Source organism: Macaca thibetana, chromosome 16, assembly GCF_024542745.1.
Source record: "Macaca thibetana thibetana isolate TM-01 chromosome 16, ASM2454274v1, whole genome shotgun sequence".
NCBI classification, from domain to species: domain Eukaryota; kingdom Metazoa; phylum Chordata; class Mammalia; order Primates; family Cercopithecidae; genus Macaca; species Macaca thibetana.
This window is the reverse complement of record NC_065593.1, coordinates 46,989,437-47,011,390: the sequence shown is the minus strand read 5'-3', so window position 1 is coordinate 47,011,390 and position 21,954 is coordinate 46,989,437. Positions and strand designations below refer to the sequence as shown.

The window sequence follows — 21,954 nt, the reverse complement described above, 5'->3', positions numbered from 1 at the left end:
GAATTTCAGATTCTTCACCAGAACTTTATCATATCTCCACTGCCTCAAATTTCCAATGATTTCTTAGTCCTCAAATCTCTACCTCCTCAAATCTCTGTAAAATTCCTACTTAGGCCGGTACGGTGGCTCAAGCCTATAATCCCAACACTTTGGGAGGCGGAGGTGGGTGGATCACCTGAGGTGAGGGGTTCAAGACCAACCTGGCCAACATGGTGAAACCCCATCTCTACTAAAACACAAAAATTAGCTGGGCATCGTGGCAGGCACCTGTAGTCCCAGCTACTCGGGAGGCTGAGGGAGGAGAATCGCTTGAACCCAGGAGGCAGAAGTTGTAGTGAACCGAGATCGCACCATTGCACTCCAACCTCGGATAACAAGAGTGAAACTCTGTCTTAAAAAAAAAAAAAATCCTGCTCATTGTTAAGATTATTTCCCCTTCCCGGTCTTCCCTGATTCCCTAGAGTAGGTTAGGTCCCCCCGTAGGCCTCTCATAGCTTCCTAAATTTCCCCCTTTTTATTGGCTGCACCACAAAAATGTCCCCTTTTTCATTGTCATTTGTGCCCACCTTTTTCAGTGTCATTAATCTCCGTCAGCACCTTTCACTCAATCATCCCAATGAAACACACAATTAGGAAAAAACCATGTTTTTAAGCCACAATATAACTAAAGTTTGTTTGTTTTTTTTTTTAATTTTAAAGTATCCTTCTAATCAGGAGGAAGAGGGAAACTCTATTGCACTCTACCCCAAAAGGCAGCAGTTTGCTTTTATAAAACAGTTTTGCTGATGCAGGCACTGTTCAGGGCAGGAGTTTGCATTTATGACAGTTTTGCTGATGCAGGCACTGTTCAGGGCTCTGGAGAACTGTCATGTAGGAAGAACCCAGCCCAGCAACATCATAATAGAGTTTAGTTAAAAGAGCTTCAAGAAAGCACAGAGAAGAGGACAGGTGAAACCAGATGGACTTCCTGCTTCAAGTGAGTACGCGGAGAACTTTTCTGTCTTACAAGAGGATTGTAAAACACCAATCAGCACTCTGTACCTAGTCTTACAAAAGGATTGTAAAATGCACCAATCAGCACTCCGTAAAAACCTCCCAATCAGTCCTCTGTAGCTAGCAAGAGGATTGTAAAATGCACCAATCAGCACTCTGTAAAATACACCAATCAACACTCTGTAAAATGCACCAATCAGCGTTCTGTAAAATTCACCAATCAGCAGGAATCTGAAAGTAGCCAATCGTGGGGAGGACTGAAAAAAGGGCACTCTGATAGGACATAAATGGAAAATGGGTGAGGACAAATAAGGGTGTAAAACCTGGGCCCTTCTTCACACACCCCCCCCCGCCCCCGCCCCCGCCCCACTTTCTGGCCAGCCAGCAATAGCAACTGGTTAGGTCCCCTTCCACGCTGTGGAAGCTTTGTTCTTTCGCGTTCTTTTGCTTTTCACAATAAATCTTGGTGCTGCTCACTCTTTGGGTCCCTGCCAGCTTAAGAGCTGTTTTTAACACTGTGAAGGTCCGCGGCTTCATTCTTTACCTCAGGGAGGCCACGAACCCACCGGAAGGAACCAACTCTGGACACAAAGACAGCAATTCTTCCTGAAACATTTGGGCTGGGTTTCTATGAAGAAGCAAATGAGAAGCATCGACTCACTTCCTCCTGTAGTGTACTGTTTTTGAATGATGATAATGATGAGAAAATTAGTTGTAATGATAAGTAGCTACTATTAATGAGTGGGTTGTTTTTTGTTTTTGTTTTTGTTTTTGTTTTTCCTGAGGCAGAGTCTTGCACTGTCGCTCAGGCTGGAGTGCAATGGCAAGATCTAGGCTCACTGCAACCTCCCCCTCCCAGGTTCATGCAATTCTCCGGCCTCAGCCTCCCAAGTAACTGGGATTACAAGCGCACGCTACCACGTACAGCTTATTTTTTTGTATTTTAGTACAGACGGGGGTTTCACCATGCTGCCCAGGCTGGTCTCGAACTCCTGAGTTCAGGCAATCCAGCTGCCTCAGCCTCCCAAAGTGTTAGGATTACGGGCGTGAGCCACCACATCTGGTTTATTTTTATTTTATTTTATTTATTATTATTTTTTGAGACAGTCTAACTGTCACCCAGGCTGGAGTGCAGTGGCATGATAGTGGCTCACTGCAACCTCCACCTCCCGGGTTCAAGTAATTATCCAGCCTCGGTCTCCCGAGTAGCTGGGATTACAGGCGCCCACCACCATGCCCAGCTAATTTTTTTGTTTCCTGAGACTGAGTCTTGCTCTGTCACCCAGGCTGGAGTGCAGTGGTGAGATCTCGGCTCACTGCAACCTCCACCTCCCTGATTCAAGCAATTATCCAGCCTCAGCCTCCTGAGTAGCTGGGTTTACAGTCGCCCGCCACTGTGCCTGGCTAATTTTTGTATTTTTAGTAGAGAGGGGGTTTCACCATGTTGGCCAGGCTTGTCTCAAACTCCTGACCTCAAATGGTCCCACCACCTCGGCCTCCCAAAGTGCTGGGATTACGATTATAGGTGTGAGCCACCGTGCCCGGCCTTAATTTTTGTATTTTTAGTAGAGATGGGGTTTCACTGTGTTTTCAGGCTGGTCTTGAACTCCTAACCTTGTGAAACCCCCCCAGCGCCCGGGTCGTGGCCTCCCAAAGTGCTGGGATTACTAGTGTGAGCCACCACGCCTGGCCTATTTTTTTTTTTTTTTTTTTTTTTTGAGACAGAGTCTCTTGCTCTGTCACTCAAGACTGTAGTGCAGTGGCGCGATCTTGGCTCACTGAAACCTCCATCTCCAGGGTTCAAGCGATTCTCCTGCCTCAGCCTCTGAGTAGCTGGGATTACAGGTGTGTGCCACCACACCCGGCTAATTTTTCTGTATTTTTAGTAGACATGGGGTTTCACCATGTCGGCCAGGATGGTCTGAATCTCTTGACCGCATGATCTGCTCGCCTTGGCCTCCCAAAGTGGTGGAATTACAGGCGTGAGCCACTGCCCTCGGCCGATTCGATTCTTTTCTTATAAGGGTAACTCAGTCATCATAATCTTGCTCAAGACAATATTTGAAACGATATTGCTCATGTCCACAGGAAATGCATCTGTCACATCCAGTCTCTAAAATCACAAGTAGGCCTGGTGAGGTGGCTCATGCCTATAATCCCAGTACTTTGGGAAGCCGAGCTAGGAGGATTGCTTGAGGCCAGAAGTTAGAGATTAGCCTGGGCAATATAGTGAGACCCTGTATCTACAAAAAAAAAAAAGTCAGGTGTGGTGGTACACGCCAGTAGTCCCAGTTACGCAGAATGCTGAGGCAGGAGGATCACTTGGGCCAGGGAGTTTGAGGCTGCAGTGGGCTATGATTTCACTGCCAGTGCACTCCACGTGGGTGACAGAGCAAGACCATGTCTCAGAAAAAAAAAGAAATAATAAATAAAGAAAAATAAAAAAGAAAATCACGAATAATATGGAGAAGGAAAATATTATTTTAGACCTTCTTTACAGCATGTCTATGGGATTAACAGTAATGATGAATAAAAGGAACGGCTTATAGACAGCACTCAGTAAATAGTAGCTCTTTTAGATTCATTAGATGGCTGCTTCTGAGATATGATAAAAGGAGTAGAGGAAGTATAGAACTTTAAAAATATCTTCCTCCACATTGAAATTCTTTGTTTCATTTTGACCACTACTTGATATTCTGTTGTTAAAGATGTATTCATTTGAGGTTAACAAGTACCCTCTTTTAAAATGCAAATAGCCGGCCGCGGTGGCTCAAGCCTGTAATCCCAGCACTTTGGGAGGCCGAGACGGGCGGATCACGAGGTCAGGAGATCAAGACCATCCTGGCTAACACGGTGAAACCCCGTCTCTACTAAAAGTACAAAAAAAACTAGCCGGGCGAGGTGGCGGGCGCCTGTAGTCCCAGCTACACGGGAGGCTGAGGCAGGAGAATGGCGTGAACCCGGGAGGCGGAGCTTGCAGTGAGCCGAGATCCGGCCACTGCACTCCAGCCCGGGCGACAGAGCAAGACTCCGTCTCAAAAAAATAAAAATAAAAATAAAATGCAAATAAACTTAAAGCTATCATTTCTCTGTTACCGCTGGTAAATCCAATTCTCAGCGCGATTTCCTGGTAGTAACTGGACTCTAATTAAAATATACACTTCTCAAATTATGCACTCATAGCCCTGAGTTTGATTGGTTTTCTTCTGCTAAGGGATCAGTGCTGGAGAAGTGCTTATCATTTGCTAGCATTTCAGGTATGATAAGGATTGGCCCCATTATCAAGTGTTAGAAACTACTGTTGAAAAATATCTGGCCGGGTGCGGTGGCTCACGCCTGTAATTTCAGCACTTTGGGAGGCCGAGGCGGGTGGATTACCTGAGGTCACGAGTTCAAGACCGGCCTGGCCAACACCATCTCTACTAAAAATACAAAAAATTAGCTGGGTGTGGTAGTACATGCCTGTAATCCTAGCTACTTGGGAGGCTGAGGCAGAATGGCTTGAACCCGAGAGGCAGAAGTTGCAGTTAGCCAAGATTGCGCCATTGCACTCCAGCCTGGGCAACAGAGTGAAACTCTGTCTCAAAAAAAGGAAAAAAAAATACCCTAGGCCGGTGTCGTGATGCCCCACTCCTGTAATCCCAGCACTTTGGGAGGCCGAGGCGGGCAGATCACCTGAGTTCAGGAGTTCGAGACCAGCTTTGCCAACATGATAAAACCCTGTCTCTACTAAAAATACAAAAATTAGCAGGGCATGGTGGTGGGCACATGTAATCCCAGCTACTCAGGAGGCTGAAGGAAGGAGAATCGCTTGAACCTGGGTGGCGGAGGTTGCAGTGAGCACAGATTGTGCCATTGCACTCTAGCTTAGGCAACAGAGTGAAACTCCGTCTCAAAAAAAAAAATAAAACCAGGCTTGGTGTCTCATGTCTGTAATCCCAGCACTTTGGGAGGCCGAGGCGGGTGAATCACCTAAGGCTGGGAGTTCCAGACCAGCCTGGCCAACATGGTGAAACCCTGTCTCTATTAAAGATACAAAAATTAGCCAGGCGTAGTGGCGGGCGCCTGTAATTCCACCTACTCAGGAGACTGTGACAGGAGAATTGCTTGAAACCCAGGGGAAGGAGGTTGCAGTGAGCCGAGATCGCACCACTTTACTCCAGCCTGGGCGAAGAACGAGACTCTGCCTCCAATAAACAAAAAAATTAGCTGGGCATGGTGGCGCATGCCTGTAATCCCAGCTACTCGGGAGGCTGAGGCAGGAGAATTGCTTGAACCCAAGAGGCAGACGTTGCAGTGGGCTAAGATCGTACCATTGCACTCCAGCCTAGGAGATGAGAGCGAAAGCAAAACTCCATCTCAAAAAATCAAAAAATAAAAAATAAAAAGAAATGAAAAGAAAAATGGGCACAGTGGCTCACCCCTGTAATTCCAGCATTTTGGAAGGACGAGGTAGGAGAACTGCTTGAGCTCAGGAGTTCAAGACCAGGCCGGGCAACATAGTGAGACCTCATCTATACAAATAATAATAAAAAGTTAGCCGGGCATGGTGGCATACACCTATGGTCCCAGCTACTTAGGAGGCTTGAATAGGAGGATCACTTGAGCCCAGGAGGTCGAGGCTGTCTTAATATTAAGACATGTGAGGCCAGGCATGGTGGCTCACACCTGTAATCCCAGCACTTTGGGAAGCCGAGGCGGGTGGATCATGAGGTCAGGAGTTCAAGACCAGCCTGACCAATATGGTCAAACCCCGTCTCTACTAAAAATACAAAAATTAGCCGGGCATGGTGGCACGTGCCTGTAATCCCAGCTAGTCAGTATGCAGTTTCTTGAGACTTTCCTGATGAGATCAGTGATGAATTTAATAAATGTGATTTTTTTTACATTGAATAAATGCATTAACATTGACTGATCTGCATAATTCTGTACCAGTATTTTTTAAATGGCTTCAGACTCCCTATTGCACTTAACCTTTTTTTTTTTTTTTTTTTTGAGATGGAGTCTCGCAGTGTCTCCCAGACTGGAGTGCAGTGGCGTGATCTCGGCTCACTGCAAGCTCCACCTCCTGGGTTCACGCTATTCTCCTGCCTCTCCTGCCTCAGCCTCCCGAGTAGCTGGGACTACAGGCGCCCGCCACCACGCCCGGCTAATTTTTTGTATTTTTAGTAGAGACAGGGTTTCACCGTGTTAGCCAGGATGGTCTCGATCTCCTGACCTTGTGATCCACCCGCCTCGGCCTCCCAAAGTGCTGGGATTATAGGTGTGAGCCACCACGCCTGGCCTGCACTTAACCTTTTTTTTTTTTGAGACGGAGTCTCGCTCGGTAGCCCAGGCTGGAGTGAGTGGCCGGATCTCAGCTCACTGCAAGCTCCGCCTCCCGGGTTCCCGCCATTCTCCTGCCTCAGCCTCCCAAGTAGCTGGGACTACAGGCGCCCGCCACCTCGCCCGGCTAGTTTTTTGTATTTTTAGTAGAGACTAATACAAAAATACAAAAATTTTGTATTTTTAAAAATTTTGTAAAAATACAAAAATTTTGTATTTTTAGTAGAGACGGGGTTTCACCGTGTTAGCCAGGATGGTCTCGATCTCCTGACCTCGTGATCCACCCGTCTCGGCCTCCCAAAGTGCTGGGATTACAGGCGTGAGCCACTGCGCCCGGCCCACTTAACCTTTAAGAAATGACTCCATCTCCAAGGTGGTGTGTACTTAAAAAATAAATAAATAAATAAATAAACACTTCCAGTCTCGGCAACATAGGGAGCCTCTATCTGTATAAAAATTAAAAAAATTAACCGAGTATGGTGGCACACACCTGTGGTCCCAGCAGCTCCAACGGCTGAGGTGGGAGGATGACTTGAGCCCTGGAGGTTGAGCCTGTAGTAAGCTGTGATCCTGCCACTGCACTCCAGCCTGGGCAACAGAGCAGGAACCTGTCTCAAAAAAACAAAGAAAAGTTACCATTTGTTGAATTTGGGTAGTATCAAAGAAGAATATTCAAAATTGTTTGAGAAGGCTAAATATACTCTTCCTTTTCTCAACTACATATCTATTTAAGGCTGAATTTTCTTAATGTACCAAAACAACAGAGCACAACAGAGAAAGGGGAAGCACATATGAGAATCCAGCTATCTTCCTTAATTTTTTTTTATTTTTATTTTTTTACAATGGAGTCTCCCAGGCTGGAGTGTAATGGCGCAATCTTGGCTCACTGCAACCTCCGACTCCTGGGTTCAAGCAATCCCCCTGCGTCAGTCTCCTGAATAGCTGGGATTACAGGTGCCCATGACTATGCCCAGCTAATTTTTGTAGTTTTAGTAGAGACAGGGTTTCACCGTGTTGGCCAGGCTGGTCTCGAACTCCTGACCTCAGGTAATCCACCTGCCTCCAGCTCCCAAAGCGGTGGGATTACAGGCGTGAGACACCGTGCTCGGCCCCTTTCTTTTCTTCCTTTTAGCTGTTTTTCTTTTTTTCAGACAGGGTCTTGCTCTGCAGAGATCAGGGCTCCCTGCAGCCTCGAACCCCTGGTTCAAGCCTTCCTCCTGCCTCAGCCTCCCTAGTAGCTGGGACTACAGGCACATGCCACCACGCCTGGCTAATTTTTAAATTTTTTTTTGCAGAGACGAGAGTCTCCCTAAATTGGTAGGGCGTGTCTCAAGACTAGCCTCAAGCGATCCTCCCGCCTCGGCCTCTCTAATAAGTGTTGGGATTACAGGCGTGAGCCACCCCGCTAGACTTGCTGAAATTATCTTTAAATAAGTTGTTAAAAGACCATCGCAAAAGTCTTCAACACATTGAACGGTTTTCTCTTGCTCCCTAGCTGCATGATGCTGCTTCGAGTTTGTTTTGGTGTGAGCCATCTGAGTCGCCGGACCCTCTCGAGTCTGGCTTTCACTCTGACAATCGGTCAGTGGCTTTACGAATCGGAATCGGAGTCCCCTTGATAGCTCCGCTAGGGAACAACAAACTACGAGGTTCCAATGGTGACTCTCGAGACTTAGTGAGGATCCAGGGATGTGGGCTTCCTAAAGCCCCGAACCTCCCACACTGCAGACCGTACCTCGCACTAAGGGAACAAGAGTAACAACCCCCTCACCCCCCTCTGCTCTCGCGACCCACTGGCTGACCGTTGCAGACGCCCCCTGGCCGCTGATTGGCTTCCCCTGACAGTGGGCGGAACGCGGCCCCGCATTGGATATCCGAGCCCATTCGCCGTCCCTCACCCCGCACCTGCGTCCACTCTCTAGCGTCCCAAGTGAGTGGAGGGGGGATCCCGACTCCAGTCCCGGGCCTTGGCAAGCGGAACTGCGCCGTTCGGAAGCGGGAATCCCACTCAGAGCCCGGGCCTGTAAAGGCGGGGCGTCCTGGGCAGCCGGGGTTAGGGCGTCTCCCGTCGTGCACTGGGGCACCGGCGACTCACCCGGAAGGAGAAGCCGTGATCTGGCTATATGGTGGGGCGCGGGCGGTGTCGCTGTGGGGAGCTGGTGCTGTTCTCAGGTGAGAGTGCGTGGGCGGGGCCCCAGGGAGTAGGGGCTGCGCTCAGGTGAGGGGGCGTGGGCTTGAGCGTCAGTAGTGGCACTCGGGATGGTGGCATCGCTTTACATCCTAGGGAGGGACTCTCTTACCACCCGGCATTAAGGCAAGGGCTTGCTGGGGATCCAAAAACCGACTTTTCAGTTTACCTTCAAAGTATATCTTTCACTTCCTACTCCCCAGGCTTAATCGGAAAGGAAGAAGGATCATGTGGACCTTTCGGTCCTAGTTTGTTGCGAATGGAGGAGGAGTGATCGTAGTAAAAGACTGGGGACATTTACTTAAACGACTAAGACTGGGGGCAATGGCGAGTATTTTACGTGGACACGGGAGACTTGCGGTAGATTGTGGTCGCCGTTGTTAATTACCTTCCAAGTGAAAGGAGTAGGTTAGAGATGGACAAAAAGATGGAGCATAACTGCTTGGTTGAGATCACACAAAGCTTGGTCAGAACTGGGAGCTTCCTCTATCTAGTACGTGTGATATTTATAATTGGAGGGAGAGCTTTTTGAATTGCTATCTGCCATCTGGCACTAAGGGCTCAAGATTGAGTAAGAAGGGACGGTAGTCTCAGTAGTTCCATCTACTTTAATCACCTGATTTTTTTCTTAACCTGTCTCTTGAAGTTGTTTAAATGGGAGAGAAAATAAATGGTGAGACTAAAGCCTTGTATTGTTACTATATTAGAAGCTTTACGATGAATCTACTTTGTAAACAGCAAACAATTGGGTACTCACCAGCGCTACTGGTGCTGGTACAGGTGAAGAAAGTGAAGGAAACTTCAGATGTGGTTGAAAGGGCCCAGGAAATGTAGTTAACACCGAGTTATGTAATTAGCTATGGTCACTGACTCTAGCCTTATTTGGATGACGTACAGATCCATCTCCCAGATTATAGAACTAAAGTTAGGAACTTTCTGCTTCTTCTCCAGAGGCAGAACTGAGCTTTTTCTTTTGAGGAGTGGTATCTGTGGGGAGGAATCTAATGAAGAATAGTGGTTGCTAGAAATTACTACTTGGTGTCTAGGTTTTTGTATTTGTTCTAGTGTTTGTTTGTTTGTTTTTGAGATAGGGTCTCGCTCTGTCGCCCAGGCTGGAGTGCAGTGGTGTGATCTTGGCTCACTGCAGCCTCCGCCTTCTGGGTTCAAGCGATTCTCATGCCTCAGTCTCCCGAGTAGCTGGGAGTACAGGCCCGTGCCACCATGCCCAGCTAATTTTTGTATTTTTAGTAGAGACGGAGTTTTTGCCGTGTTGGCCAGGCTGTTCTCGAACTCCTGGCCTCAAGTGTTCTGCCCGCCTCAGTTTCCCAAAGTGCTGGATTACAGGCAGGAGCCACTGCGCCGGCCCAGTGTTTTTAAGGACAGTTACAACTGCAACTTTCTTCCTTTTTTTTTTTTGAGACAGAGTCTCACTCTGTTGCCAGGCTGGAGTGCAGTGGTGCGATCTCTGCTCACTGCAGCCTCCACCTCCTGGGTTCAACTGATTCTCCTGCCTCAGTCTCCCAAGTAGCTGGGACTACAGGCACGCCCTACCACGCGCAGCTAATTTTTGTATTTTTAGTAGAGACGGGGTTTCACCATGTTGGCCAGGATGGTCTTGATCTCTTGACCTCGTGATCCGCCTGCCTGGGCCTCGCAAAGTGCTAGAATTACAGACATGAGCCGCCGTACCTGGCCCATCTGGAGGGTTTTTTTTTTTTTGACAATGGAGTCTCGCACTGTCACCTGGGCTGGAGTGCAGTGCAACCTCCGCCTCCCGGGTTCAAGTGATTCTCCTGCTTCAGCCTCCCAAGTAGCTGGAATTACAGGCGCCTGCCACCATGCTCAGCTAATTTTTTGTATTTTTAGTAGAGACGGAGTTTCATTATGTTGGCCAGGCTGGCCTCTGGAGGTTTTTTTTTTAAAAAAAGCCAGTTCACAGCTATTTGTTTCTGAGTGGTATTGGCCCCAAAGGAAAGAAGAATTTCTTCATGAAAGTAGTGCAGGGCCCTATGCAAACTCTTCCTGAGACCAAGTGTATGATGATCATTTCGTTACTAAATTATGGTCCTGAATTTGACAAACCTTTTTCAAGGTACAAAAGATGTATGATCTCCACTGAGTGGATGACTGTGATTTCCTTGTCATCGTCTTTTCCATTGTTGGTTTTGTTTAAAGACACTTCAGAGTATTTAACTCTCTGCTCCTGTGCAGGCAGTTTATCGAATGCCTGCAAAGAGAAGAGAAAAAAAAAAAAAACTTAAGGAGGTTAATTGTTCACAGCAATGGGTCTGCTCTTTTTGGTCTCAGACATTTGACTAATATCTGGAATGTCATATATGGGTTGTTCTGGAATTGGAATTTCCCACCTTTCAGTTCAGGACCCCTTGAAGGTGGTGGCTGCATCAGATAAAAATCAGATTGTCAGCAAGAATACCATTTAAGATGGTACTGCAATCACAAAACCTTGGGTTTGCTCAACACCGTGTAGCCCAGTTTTGTCACGGACCATGCAGCTTCGTTTCTGCATGCAGTGTTTGTCTGTGGAGATACTTCTGGTATATTGGAGAGAATTGAAAAAGCTGTTTGCTTTGCTGATTTCATGGTGTAAACAAGTTCCCCTTCTTTTGAAATGTTAGTCTTGTGTTAGCAAAACATAAAATAGAAGGAAACTCATTACACAGTCTTCTAATGGTAAGGCAGAACTAATAAGAGAATGTGTTTAAAATTAATTGTGGGACTGTAAAAATGAGTGCGTATGTGAATGGGTATGGGGGAAGGAGAGGGAGGGCTCAGAGATATTAGAGATAGTCTTGTTTTCCCAGGAGCCAGCCTGGATCATTTGTTGGCAGTACATACTGGCTGAAGTCAGTTTTCATTTCAAGGTAAATTGGAAAGGGAAATTAAACCTTACTGTTCCGCTCTTAAGAGAGAAGGGGGTGGAGGCGGCAGCCAGGGTGGATGCTGTTGGAATAGTTCTAGAAGTAACAAGATTAGTGCTGTATTTTAACAGAAGGTGACATCATGGGCCCCATTGGACTTGAGTAACCCTGTGCTGCAGCCTTCATGGTCCCCTTGTCGGAGTGGGTGATGTCGCTATACATGTAAACTGCCACATTGGGGAAAATCAGGGCTGAGGCTTTAATGAATCTTTACAAAGGAGCAGAATGCATCCTGGGTCGACCTGTGCAGCTGTGGGGTGCTTGGGCAGAAGTACAAACCGGATGGCATGTCAGGAGAGGAAGTCATTAGAACAGTTGGCTTGGGTTCCAGAGTATGGATTGGATACAGGGAAGGTCCCAACTGGGCAACCCACTCAGGTGCTCCTTGGACTGCTCTAGCTCTATGATTCACCTGTGAGGAGGTGACTGGTGTTAGTGAGACTGGGAGAAATGCAGAAGCATTGGTGTTTGTGGGGACTTGGTTGTCTCTAGACAGCCGGGAGGGGGCGCTGTTAGGCTCGCTTTCAAAGCTGTGATCTGAGTGCTCACCAGACCCTGTTATGCCTGCGTTCTTGAAGGCAAAAGTTTTACATCTGGACCCGCCTGTTTTGGCTGCATGTGACAAACTTTCTGTAGACTCTAACACACTTTGGGGAGAGGTGGCCTAGTTGAGGGCCTGATCTGAGAAGGGAGGCAAATTCCCCAGGGCCTTTTAGCTTGGCATTGAGCTAATGGGTATTTTTTTTTGCTTCCTCTTAAGTTTTACAAAAACAAAAAGTGTTGCCTGGGTTTCCCCACGGTCGTCTATTAAAAACTTTCAGGGTTTTCCCTGGTAAAGAATGGTAAGAACAGAGGCATACTAATCTTGATCCTGTATCCTCTGTCCCTCATCAGATGTTTTCTTCCAATGGGCTTTTGGTGTAGGATGTCGGAGAACCAAGAACAGGAGGTAAGAGTGTGGTCTCCAGAGAACAGGTAGGTAAAAGTTGGAGAGGGGATTTAGGAGGAAAGAGGACACAGAGATGCAAATCATTACTCAGTAGTGTTCTTCCTGCAGTATTACTTTGGTGGTTCTGATGAGCTCAAAATAAAGTCAGGAGAAAGAAATCAATAGCAGAGGCATTCCTAGGAAATGGGGTTCCATTCTGACTAAATTTTCCATTGATTGGAATATACTGGAATGTAAGCTTCATGGGGGCAGGGACTTATGTCTCTTGTTCATGCTTTATTCCCAGTGCCTAGAATAGTGTCTGACACGTAGTGGGGCTCAGTAAAAATTTGTTGAATTGAGTGATTGAATTGAGTGAATGAATGAAATGAATGAATGAAAGTTGGTGTTGAATGAATGAAAGTTGGTGTTGGGTGGAAAAATCTAGCAACCTGTGTTGTCAGAGCTGCCTTGCTCTGTAGCTGAAGCTGAGGGAGTTTTTCTTACCTACAGGAGGTGATTACAGTGCGTGTTCAGGACCCCCGAGTGCAGAATGAGGGCTCCTGGAACTCTTATGTGGATTATAAGATATTCCTTCATGTGAGTGCATCAAGCTTCTGTATTGGGGTCAACGCTCTGCAGAGCTGAGGGGCTTGTACTGAGGTGTAACCCTTTTTTTTTTGAGATGGAGTTTTGCTCTTGTTGCCCAGGCTGGAGTGCAGTGGTGTGATCTCGGCTTACTGCAACCTCTGTCTCCCGGGTTCAAGCAATTCTCCTGCCTCAGCCTCCCAAGTAGCTGGGATTACAGGCATGTGCCACCATGCCCAGCTAATTTTGAATATATATTTTTTTAGTAGAGATGGGGTTTTATCATGTTGGCCAGGCTGGTCTTGAACTCCTGACCTCAAGTGATCCACCCTCCTTGGCCTCCCAAAGTGCTGGGATTACAGGTGTGAGCCACCGCACACGGCAAGGTGTAACCTATTTTTGAGTGTTTCTGGTGGACCCGAGACAGAAGACTTGGAAGAAAGGGAGGGAGGAAAGGAAAGAGAGTTTGAGGTATGTCTTTGAGTTGCTTTTGGGCTGTCTGGTGGCACTTTGTTCTAGTTGGGGACCTGATCAGGTCTGTGGCCTGATGGCATGGCTCCTCAGTGAGAGCAGTGATAGGGAGCTTATGTGAACTTGTCTTTTTTCCACTAAACCCTTTTCATGTACTTCATGTGCTTTCATGTATAGACCAACAGCAAAGCCTTTACTGCCAAGACTTCCTGTGTGCGGCGCCGCTACCGTGAGTTTGTGTGGCTGAGAAAGCAGCTACAGAGAAATGCTGGTTTGGTGTGAGTTTGCTCTTGCTTCCTTCTTGGGTCTGTTTTGGGTGCTTATGTAGGTACTGGAGTTGACAATGAACAGAACTTGCAACATACCAGGCACTAAGGAAATTGGGAAATATGTTGTTTCTTTTTTTGTTTTTTGGGTTTTTTGTGTTTTTTTTTGACATAGGGTCTTGCTCTGTTATGGAGGCTGGAGTGCAGTGGCGCCCTCATGGCTCATTGCAGCCTCAACCTCCTGCGTTCTAGCAATCCTCCCACCTCAGCTTCCTGAGTGGCTGGGACTGCAGGTGCATGCCACTACATTTGCCTAATTTGGAAAATATTTTTGTCGAGATGGGGGTCTCCCTATGTTACTAGTGTGGTCTTGAACTCCTGGACTCAAGCAGTCCTGCCTTCGCCTTCCAAATTGTTGGGATTAGGTGTGAGCCACCAGGCCCAGCTGGGAAATAATGTTTTTTTCTTTTTTTGAGATGGAGTCTTGCTCTGTTGCACAGGCTGGAGTGCAACGGCGTGATCTCATGTCACTGCATCCTCCGCCTCCCAGGTTGAAGCAATTCTTTCTGCGTCAGCCTCCCAAGTAGCTGGGATTACAGGTGCCCACCATTACGCCTACCTAGTTTTTGTATTTTTAGTAGAGATGGGGTTTCTCCATGTTGGCCAGGCTGGTCTCAAACTGCTGGACTCAAGTGATCCACCCGTCTCGGCCTCCCAAAGTGCTGGGATTACAGGCGTGAGCCACCGCTCCTGGCTGGGAAATATGTTTTTTTTTTTTTGAGACTGAGTTTTGCTCTTGATGCCCGGGTGCAGTGTCGGCTTACCGCAACCTCCACCTCCCGGGTTCAAGTGATTCTCCTGCCTCAGCCTCCTGAGTAGCTGGGATTACAGGCATGCGCCACTACTCCCGGCTAATTTTGTATTTTTAGTAGAGATGGGGTTTATCCATGTTGGTCAGGCTGGTCTCGAACTCCCAACCTCAGGTGATCCGCCTGCCTCAGCCTCCCAAAATTGCTAGGATTATACAGGACTGAGCCACCGCACCAGGCCCTTTTTTTTTTTTTTTTTGAGATGGAGTCTGGCTCTGTTGCCCAGGCTGGAGTGCAGTGGCCGTATCTCAGCTCACTGCAAGCTCTGCCTCCCGGGTTTATGCCATTCTCCTGCCTCAGCCTCCCGTGTAGCTGGGACTACAGGCGCCCGCCACCTCACCCAGCTAGTTTTTTGTAATTTTTAGTAGAGACGGGGTTTCACCGTGTTAGCCAGGATGGTCTCGATCTCCTGACCTTGTGATCCACCCGTCTCAGCCTCCCAAAGTGCTGGGATTAACAGGCTTGAGCCACCGCGCCCGGCCAGTTTCTTCCTTTTTAAAAACAATAGTTGATGGTTTGTGTGGATTTCTTTTTTTCTTTTTTTTTTTTTTTTTTTTTGAGGCGGAGTCTCACTCTGTCACCCAGGCTAAAGTGTAGTGGTGCAATCTCAGCTCACTGCAACCTCTGCCTCCCGGGTTCAAGGGATTCTCCTGCCTCATCCTCCTGAGTAGTTGGGATGACAGGTGCACACCACCACTTCTGGCTAATTTTTGTATTTTTAGTAGAGACGGCGTTTCACCATTTTGGTCAGGCTGGTCTCCAACTCCTGACCTCATGATCTATCTGCCTTGGCCTCCCAAAGTGCTGGGATTACAGGTGTGAGCCACTTTTTTTTTTTTTTTTTTTTTTTTAAGATGGAGTCTTGCTCCTGTCCCGTCCAGCAGACTGGAGTGCAGCGGCGCGATCTCAGCTCACTGCAACCTCCACCTCCTGGGGTTCAAGTGATTCTCCTTCCTCAGCCTCCTGAGTAGGTGGGATTACAGGGGTGCGCCACCAAGCCCTGCTAATTTTCTTTTTTCTTTCTTTCTTTTTTTTTTGAGATGGAGTTTCGCTCTTGTTGCCCAGGCTGGAGTGCAATGGCTCGATCTCAGCTCACCGCAACCTCCACCTCCTGGGTTTAAGCGATTCTCCTACCTCAGCCTCCCGAGTAGCTGGGATTACAGGCATGTGCCACCACACCCGGCTAATTATGTATATTTATTTTTATTTATTTAAAAAAATTTTTTTTTGAGACAGAGTTTCACTCTTGTTGCCCAGGCTGGAGTACGATGGCATAATCTCAGCTCACTGCAACCTCCGCCTCCCAGTTTCAAGTGATTCTCCTGCCTCAGCCTCCCAAGTAGCTGGGATTACAGGCATGCACCACCATGCCCAGCTAAGTTTTTGTATTTTTAGTAGAGATGGGTTTCTCCATGTTGGTCAAGCTGGTCTCGAACTCCCGACCTTAGGTGATCCGCCTGCCTTGACCTCTCAAAGTGCTGGGATTACAGGCGTGAGCCACCATGCCTGGCCTAATTTTGTATTTTTAGTAGAGATGGGATTTCTCCATATTGGTCAGGCTGGTCTCGAACTCCTGAGCTCAGGTGATCCGCCCGCCTTGGCCTCCCAAAGTGGTGGGATTACAGGTGTGAGCCACCGCACCCAGCCTACTTTTTGTATTTTGTATTTTTATTTTTGAGACAGAGTCTCACTCTTATCGCCCAGGCTGGAGTGCAATGGTGCGATCTCGGCTCACTGCAACCTCTGCCTCCTGTTTAAAGCAATTCAGACAGGGTTTCACCATGTTGGCCAGGCTGGTCTTGAACTCCTGAGCTCAGATGATCCACCCGCGTTTGCCTCCCAAAGTGGTGGAATTACAGGCGTCAGCCACCGCACCCGGCCTGTTTTTTTTTTTTTTTTTGAGACGGAATCTTGCTCTATTCCCCAGGCTGGAGTGCAGTGGCGTGATCTCAGCTCACTGCAAGCTCCGCCTCCCGGGTTCACGCCATTCTCCTGCCTCAGCCTTCCGAGTAGCTGGGACTACAGGCGCATGCCACCATGCCCGGCTAATTTTTTGTATTTTTAGTAGAGACGGGGTATCACAGTGTTAGCCAGGATGGTCTTTATCTCCTGACCTCATGATCTGCCCACCTCAGCCTCCCAAAGTGCTGGGATTACAGGCGTGAGCCACTGCGCCCAGCTGTTTTTTTTTTTTTTTCTTAAAGGAGACATGAGGTTTCATCATGTTGCCCAGGCTGGTCTTGAACTCCTGAGCTCAAGTGATCTGCCCACCTCAATCTCCCAAAGTGCTAGGATGACAGGCATGAACCACGGTACCTAGCCGGGAGTGGGTTTCATAAACAACATAGTGTGGCTGGGCTTGGTGGCTCACACATGTAATTCCAGTGCTTTGGGAAGTTAAAGAAGGAGGATCACTTGAGGCCAGGAGTTTGAGACCAGCCTGGGCAACAGAGCAATACTCTGTCTCTACAGATACCTAAGTAAATAAATAAATAAATTAGGTGCACACAGTGGCACGTGCCTGTAGTTATAGTTATTCTGGAGGCTGATGCAGGAGGATTACTTGATCCCAGGAATTTGAGGCTGTGGTGAGCTATGCTCATGATTATGCCACTGCACTTCAGCCTGGGCAACCTGGAGAGAGCAGCTTGGAAAGCAATACCTTGTCTCTAAAATCAAACAGACAAAAATAATGTATCAGCATGGGTTTTATAGTCATAGACCTGGTTCCGATATGAGCTTTGCCGCTTACTAGCTGTGTAACAGTGAGAAATTTACTTAACTTCTCTCATCTAAAGTGAGTTTACTAATATCTTTCTCATGGGGTTTTGGGATGACTAAATGAAATAATGTTTATAAAACATTTAGCACAGTCTGGCTTGACACTTGGCATGCAGTCAGTCAATGTTAGCACCACCCCTTATTAAAAGCTAATTGTGGCCAGGGGCCGTGGCTCATACCTGTAATCCCAGCACTTTGGGAGGCCAAGGCGGGTGGATCACGAGGTCAGGAGATCAAGACCATCCTGGCTAACACGGTGAACCCCGTCTCTACTAAAAATACAAAAAATTAGCTGGGCGTGGTGGTGGGTGCCTGTAATCCTGGTTACTCGGGAGGCTGAGGCAGGAGAATGGCGTGAACCCGGGAGGCGGAGCTTGTAGTGAGCTGAGATCGCGCCACTGCACTCCGGCCTGGGCGACAGAGCGAGACTCTGTCTCAAAAAAAAAAAAAAAAATGCTAATTGTATTGATGAAGCTTGTTTTCAAGGTATTTCCTTGATCAGAGGCTAGAATGACTATCTTAGATGTTAGAGTTATCGTGGGTGTTATATCATGTGGCTCCACAGGCCTGTTCCTGAACTTCCTGGGAAGTCAACCTTCTTCGGCACCTCAGATGAGTTCATTGAGAAGCGACGACAAGGTCTGCAGCACTTCCTTGAAAAGTGAGTGGACAGAACGGCTGGTGCTGGCCACTGAGGGTGGAGGCGGGGTGGAGGGAGGTGCCAGGCAGGATGGAGCTCCCTGCTCAGGTAACCAGAAGTTCTTCAGAGGATGGGGAATGGAGAGCAGTTCCTCAGGGTGATGCTCTGTGTTGTGCTACCTGTATTTTCCCCAGGGTCCTGCAGAGTGTGGTTCTCTTGTCCGACAGTCAGTTGCACCTCTTCCTGCAAAGCCAGCTCTCAGTGCCTGAGATAGAAGCCTGTGTCCAGGGCCGAAGCACCATGACTGTGTCTGATGCCATTCTTCGATATGCTATGTCAAACTGTGGCTGGGCCCAGGAAGAGAGGCAGAGCTCTTCTCACCTGGCTAAAGGAGACCAGCCTAAGAGGTAACTGGAGTACTCTTTGAGATAGCAGGGGCTAGGTTTGCTATAACCTGGACCAGAGAGGTGTCCATTTGTTAGGGAAAGTAATGTCATAGCATTGGTAGCCTTTCAAGAGATCTTGTTCTTTGGGTGTGTGGCTTTCTATCCAGGTGGGTCTGTGTTAACCTACCACTGGGTAGCAGGAGCTCCTACTGAAACCTGGGGAGAGAGAAGGGAAAGCTTTCTCATTTATTCGGTATTTTATTCCTCCTTCCTCCCTTATTTATTTTTATTTTTATTTTTTTGTGGAGATAGAGGCTCACTCTTCTGCCTAGGCTGGAGTGCAGTGGCATGATCTTGGCTCACTGCAACCTCCGCTTCCTGGGTTCAAGCGATTCTCCTGCCTCAGCCTCCTGAGTAGCTGGGATTACAGGCAAGTGCCACCACGCCCGGCTAAGTTTTGTATTTTTAGTAGAGATGGGATTTTTGCCATGTTGATCAGGCTGGTCTCGAACACCTGACCTCAGGTGATCACCTGCCTCTGCCTCCCAAAGTGCTAGGATTACTGGCTAGGATTACCGTGCCTGGCCTAATAGCTTTATTGACATAAAATTTACCTGCCATAAAGTTTACCTTTTTAGGTACAGTTCAGTAGTTTTTAATATAGTCACAGGGTTGTATAACTGTCAGCCACCACAGTCAATTTTAGAACATTTTCATCACCCCAAAAGAAACCTTGTACCCGTGAGTAGTGACTCCCCTGTCCTTCCCTCCCCCGTAGCTCCTGGCAACCACTAGTCTACTTTCTGTGTCTATGCGTTTGTCTATTTTGGACATTTACACAAATGGAGTCATATGATTTGTGGTCTTTTGTAACCGGCTTTTTTCATCTAACATAATGTTTTCAAGGTTCATTCATATTTTATCATGCATCATTACTTCATTGCTCTTTTTTCTCCTTTTTTTCCCCCATTTTTATGGCTAAATAACAGTCCATTTGTATGGCTAAATAACCACATTTTGTTTATCCATTCACTTGCATTTATCTGTTTTTTTTTTTCTGAGACAGAGTCTTGCTCTGTCGCCCAGGCTGGAGTGCAGTGGCATGATCTCGGCTCACTGTAAGCTCCGCCTCCCAGGTTCACGCCATTCTCCTGCCTCAGTCTCCCGAGTAGCTGGGACCACAGGTGCCCACCATCACGCCCGGCTAATTTTTTGTATATTTAGTAGAGACAGGGTTTCACCGTGTTAGCCAGGATGGTCTCGATCTCCTGACCTTGTGATCCGCCTGCCTCAGCCTCCCAAAGTGCTGGGATTACAAGTGTGAGCCACTGTGCCCAGTCTTTTTTTTTTTTTTTTTAATTGAGATAGGGTTTCGCCAGGTTGCCCAGGATGGTCTCCACCTCCCAGACTCAAATAATTCACCATGCCCAGCCATTTTTTTTTTTTTAATTGGGCAGCCTCCTGAGTCAGAATAGGCTCAGAGAGACTTCCCTTCCATTCATTTTTGTTTATATGTTCATACTCTTTTTTTTTCTGAGACGGAGTCTCACTCTGTTGCCCAGGCTGAAGTGCAGTGGTGTGATCATAACTCACTGCAGCCTTGACCTCCCAGGTTCAAGCAATCTTCCCGCCTCAGCTTCCTGAGTAGCTGGGCAGGCACGTGCCAGCATCCGTGGCTAATTTATTTTTATTTTTTTGTAGAGATGGGGTCTCACTATGTTACCCAAGCTGTTCATACCTTTCTTTTCCTTTTCTCACTCTTTTCCAGTTGCTGCTTTCTTCCAAGATCGGGTAGGAGGAACTCTCCCTCACCACCTCCCAGTGAAGAAAAGGACCATTTAGAAGTGTGGGCTCCAGTTGTTGACTCTGAGGTTCCTTCCTTGGAAAGTCCCACTCTCCCACCCCTCTCCTCACCATTATGCTGTGATTTTGGAAGACCCAATGAGGGAACCTCCACTCTTCAGTCTGTGAGGAGGGCTGTGGGAGGAGACCATGCTGTGCCTTTAGACCCTGGTCAATTAGAAACAGTTTTGGAAAAGTGAGCTCTGGGTTCTGCTCTGAGATGGTCAGAGAAGATACGGGCCAGGAGACTTACTCAGGTGGGACTGGGCACAGGGCAGGTATTGTGGGAGGCTGGGCTGCTTAGTGTCTTCTAGTCGCCTTTGCTTGGGCTGATTGACAGAGGTCAGTCATAACAGCCCCGTATGCCTCTTCCATGGGAATAAATACTGTGCAGATGTTTGTAAGTTAAGCATAAGGCCCAGGGGCTGTTGATTTTGAACAGAACCCCATATTACTCTCCTGGGGGCTGAGTTTCTGTAGGTCATTTGTATGTAGGACCAGGAGTATCTCCTCAGGTGACCAGTTTTGGGGACCTGTATGTGGCAATTCTAAGCTGCCATATTGAACATTGTCCCAACGGGAGTGGTTGTGTTGTATCCCCATCTTGGCTGGCTTCAGTTTCTACTGTAGCCCTAGAGCACTTTGTTTCTGGGAGGCTGGCCTCTTGCCTACTTTCTTGCATGGACAGTGGGATGAATATTTACTCTCCCACCTCCTTGCTTTTTCTTTCAATGATACCACTGAATGGAACTGGTGCTGTGACTTCTGCTGCTGGGGATTTATGTCCCGAGACCTTAGCCTGGCTGAGTGGAGCCTGAGACCTGCACAACAGCTCATGGTCATGCCTGAGAGAGAAGTGGCTGGCCACAGCCAGAAGAAACAACAACAGCCAGGAGCCTTTATTTTGGAAAAGACTGTCGGGGCTGTCACTGTCTCTTCTGGTTATAAAGCGGAGACATGGCTATCTTTTCTGCAGGGTTAGAGTGGGCTCCTTTCTTTTTTGAATCCTTTTCTTCTCCTTTGGTAACAGCTCCCTGCCTCCAGGGCTTCCACCGCCAGCATCTCTGCTGTATTGAGCAGTCCAGTGGGGGTGCGAGGGCTTTGTTTCTGCCTGCCTGAAAGAGAGGGCTCTGGGGATGGAGATGAGGAACAACACGCTCTCCTTCAGACAATGAGGCATTCTCTCCTCCTGCTGCCATTCTTCATCTCCACTGAGAGCCAGAGCTGGTAGGAGCCGAGTGCCACAGGCATTCTGCATTGCTTTACTCTTAGGTTTGCTTGTGTGATTCTTCCCCTGCCTCTCACCCACTCCTCCCTCCTCTCACTATCCTACCCTGTCTGTGGGCTCTTTTACTACCAGCCTATGCTGTGGGACTGTCATGGCATTTAGTTCAGAGTGGAGGGGCTTTGGCCTGAAATAAAATGCAAGTATTTAAGATTGTTGTTGCAATTTGTGTCTAACAAGCTGTAGCAGAGAGGGAGGGAGTGAGGGCTGGCAGTAGTTCCTTTCATAAATCATGAATTTATCAGCATGGAAATAATGGTTTAGAACTGTGCTCTGTAGCCCTCCTGCATTGTGTGTGCAGCTCAACTTCACCACTGGAGGAAGGATTGTCTTCCAAAGAGCTGGGATCCAACTCTTCTCACAGTTCTGGGCATGAACCTTGTTAGGTATAATTTACCTGATGCTGCTTCCATCCTCGCAGCCTGTCTGAGGTGCCAGGTGCTGAAAGAGAAA

General features: G+C 47.7%; 2 protein-coding genes across 6 annotated transcripts in view; one reads left to right on the top strand and one right to left on the bottom strand.

Annotated features, from left to right (window-relative positions):
- CBX1 (chromobox 1) overlaps positions 1-21,954 on the bottom strand; it is a 181,622-nt gene that overhangs the window by 35,213 nt on the left and 124,455 nt on the right. The window contains exons 1-3 of one of the 4 annotated variants that reach the window (XM_050762896.1): positions 8,224-8,349; positions 6,809-6,926; positions 1,538-1,621 (exon numbers count right to left, since the gene is read on the bottom strand). The exons of 1 other annotated variant lie outside the window; for it this stretch is intronic. In XM_050762896.1, coding sequence (XP_050618853.1) covers positions 1,538-1,608 — 71 coding nt within the window. In that variant the 5' untranslated portion in view covers positions 1,609-1,621; positions 6,809-6,926; positions 8,224-8,349. Of the gene's footprint in view, positions 1-1,537; positions 1,622-6,808; positions 6,927-8,053; positions 8,110-8,223; positions 8,350-21,954 lie in introns of those variants that run through there. 2 more of the 4 variants (XM_050762897.1, XM_050762898.1) reach the window with 2 other exon arrangements.
- Positions 8,162-21,652, top strand: SNX11 (sorting nexin 11). 2 transcript variants are annotated; one of them, XM_050762858.1, is made up of 7 exons: positions 8,162-8,248; positions 12,340-12,394; positions 12,887-12,973; positions 13,610-13,710; positions 17,914-18,009; positions 18,183-18,395; positions 20,143-21,652. In XM_050762858.1, exons 2-7 carry the CDS (start codon positions 12,353-12,355, stop codon positions 20,414-20,416), a joined length of 813 nt encoding a protein of 270 aa, XP_050618815.1. In that variant the 5' UTR covers positions 8,162-8,248; positions 12,340-12,352; the 3' UTR covers positions 20,417-21,652. The 2 variants fall into 2 exon arrangements, with proteins under 2 accessions (XP_050618815.1, XP_050618814.1); XM_050762857.1 differs by lacking the exon at positions 8,162-8,248 and adding an exon at positions 8,395-8,490.

Excerpts from the sequence above, each read along its gene's own strand:
- SNX11 (XM_050762858.1), top strand. The coding sequence starts at position 12,353 with ATGGGCTTTTGGTGTAGGATGTCGGAGAACCAAGAACAGGAG. Across the intron at positions 13,711-17,913 it reads CAGAGAAATGCTGGTTTGGT|GCCTGTTCCTGAACTTCCTG; the intron begins GTGAGTTTGCTC and ends GTGGCTCCACAG. Across the intron at positions 18,396-20,142 it reads AAAGGAGACCAGCCTAAGAG|TTGCTGCTTTCTTCCAAGAT; the intron begins GTAACTGGAGTA and ends ACTCTTTTCCAG.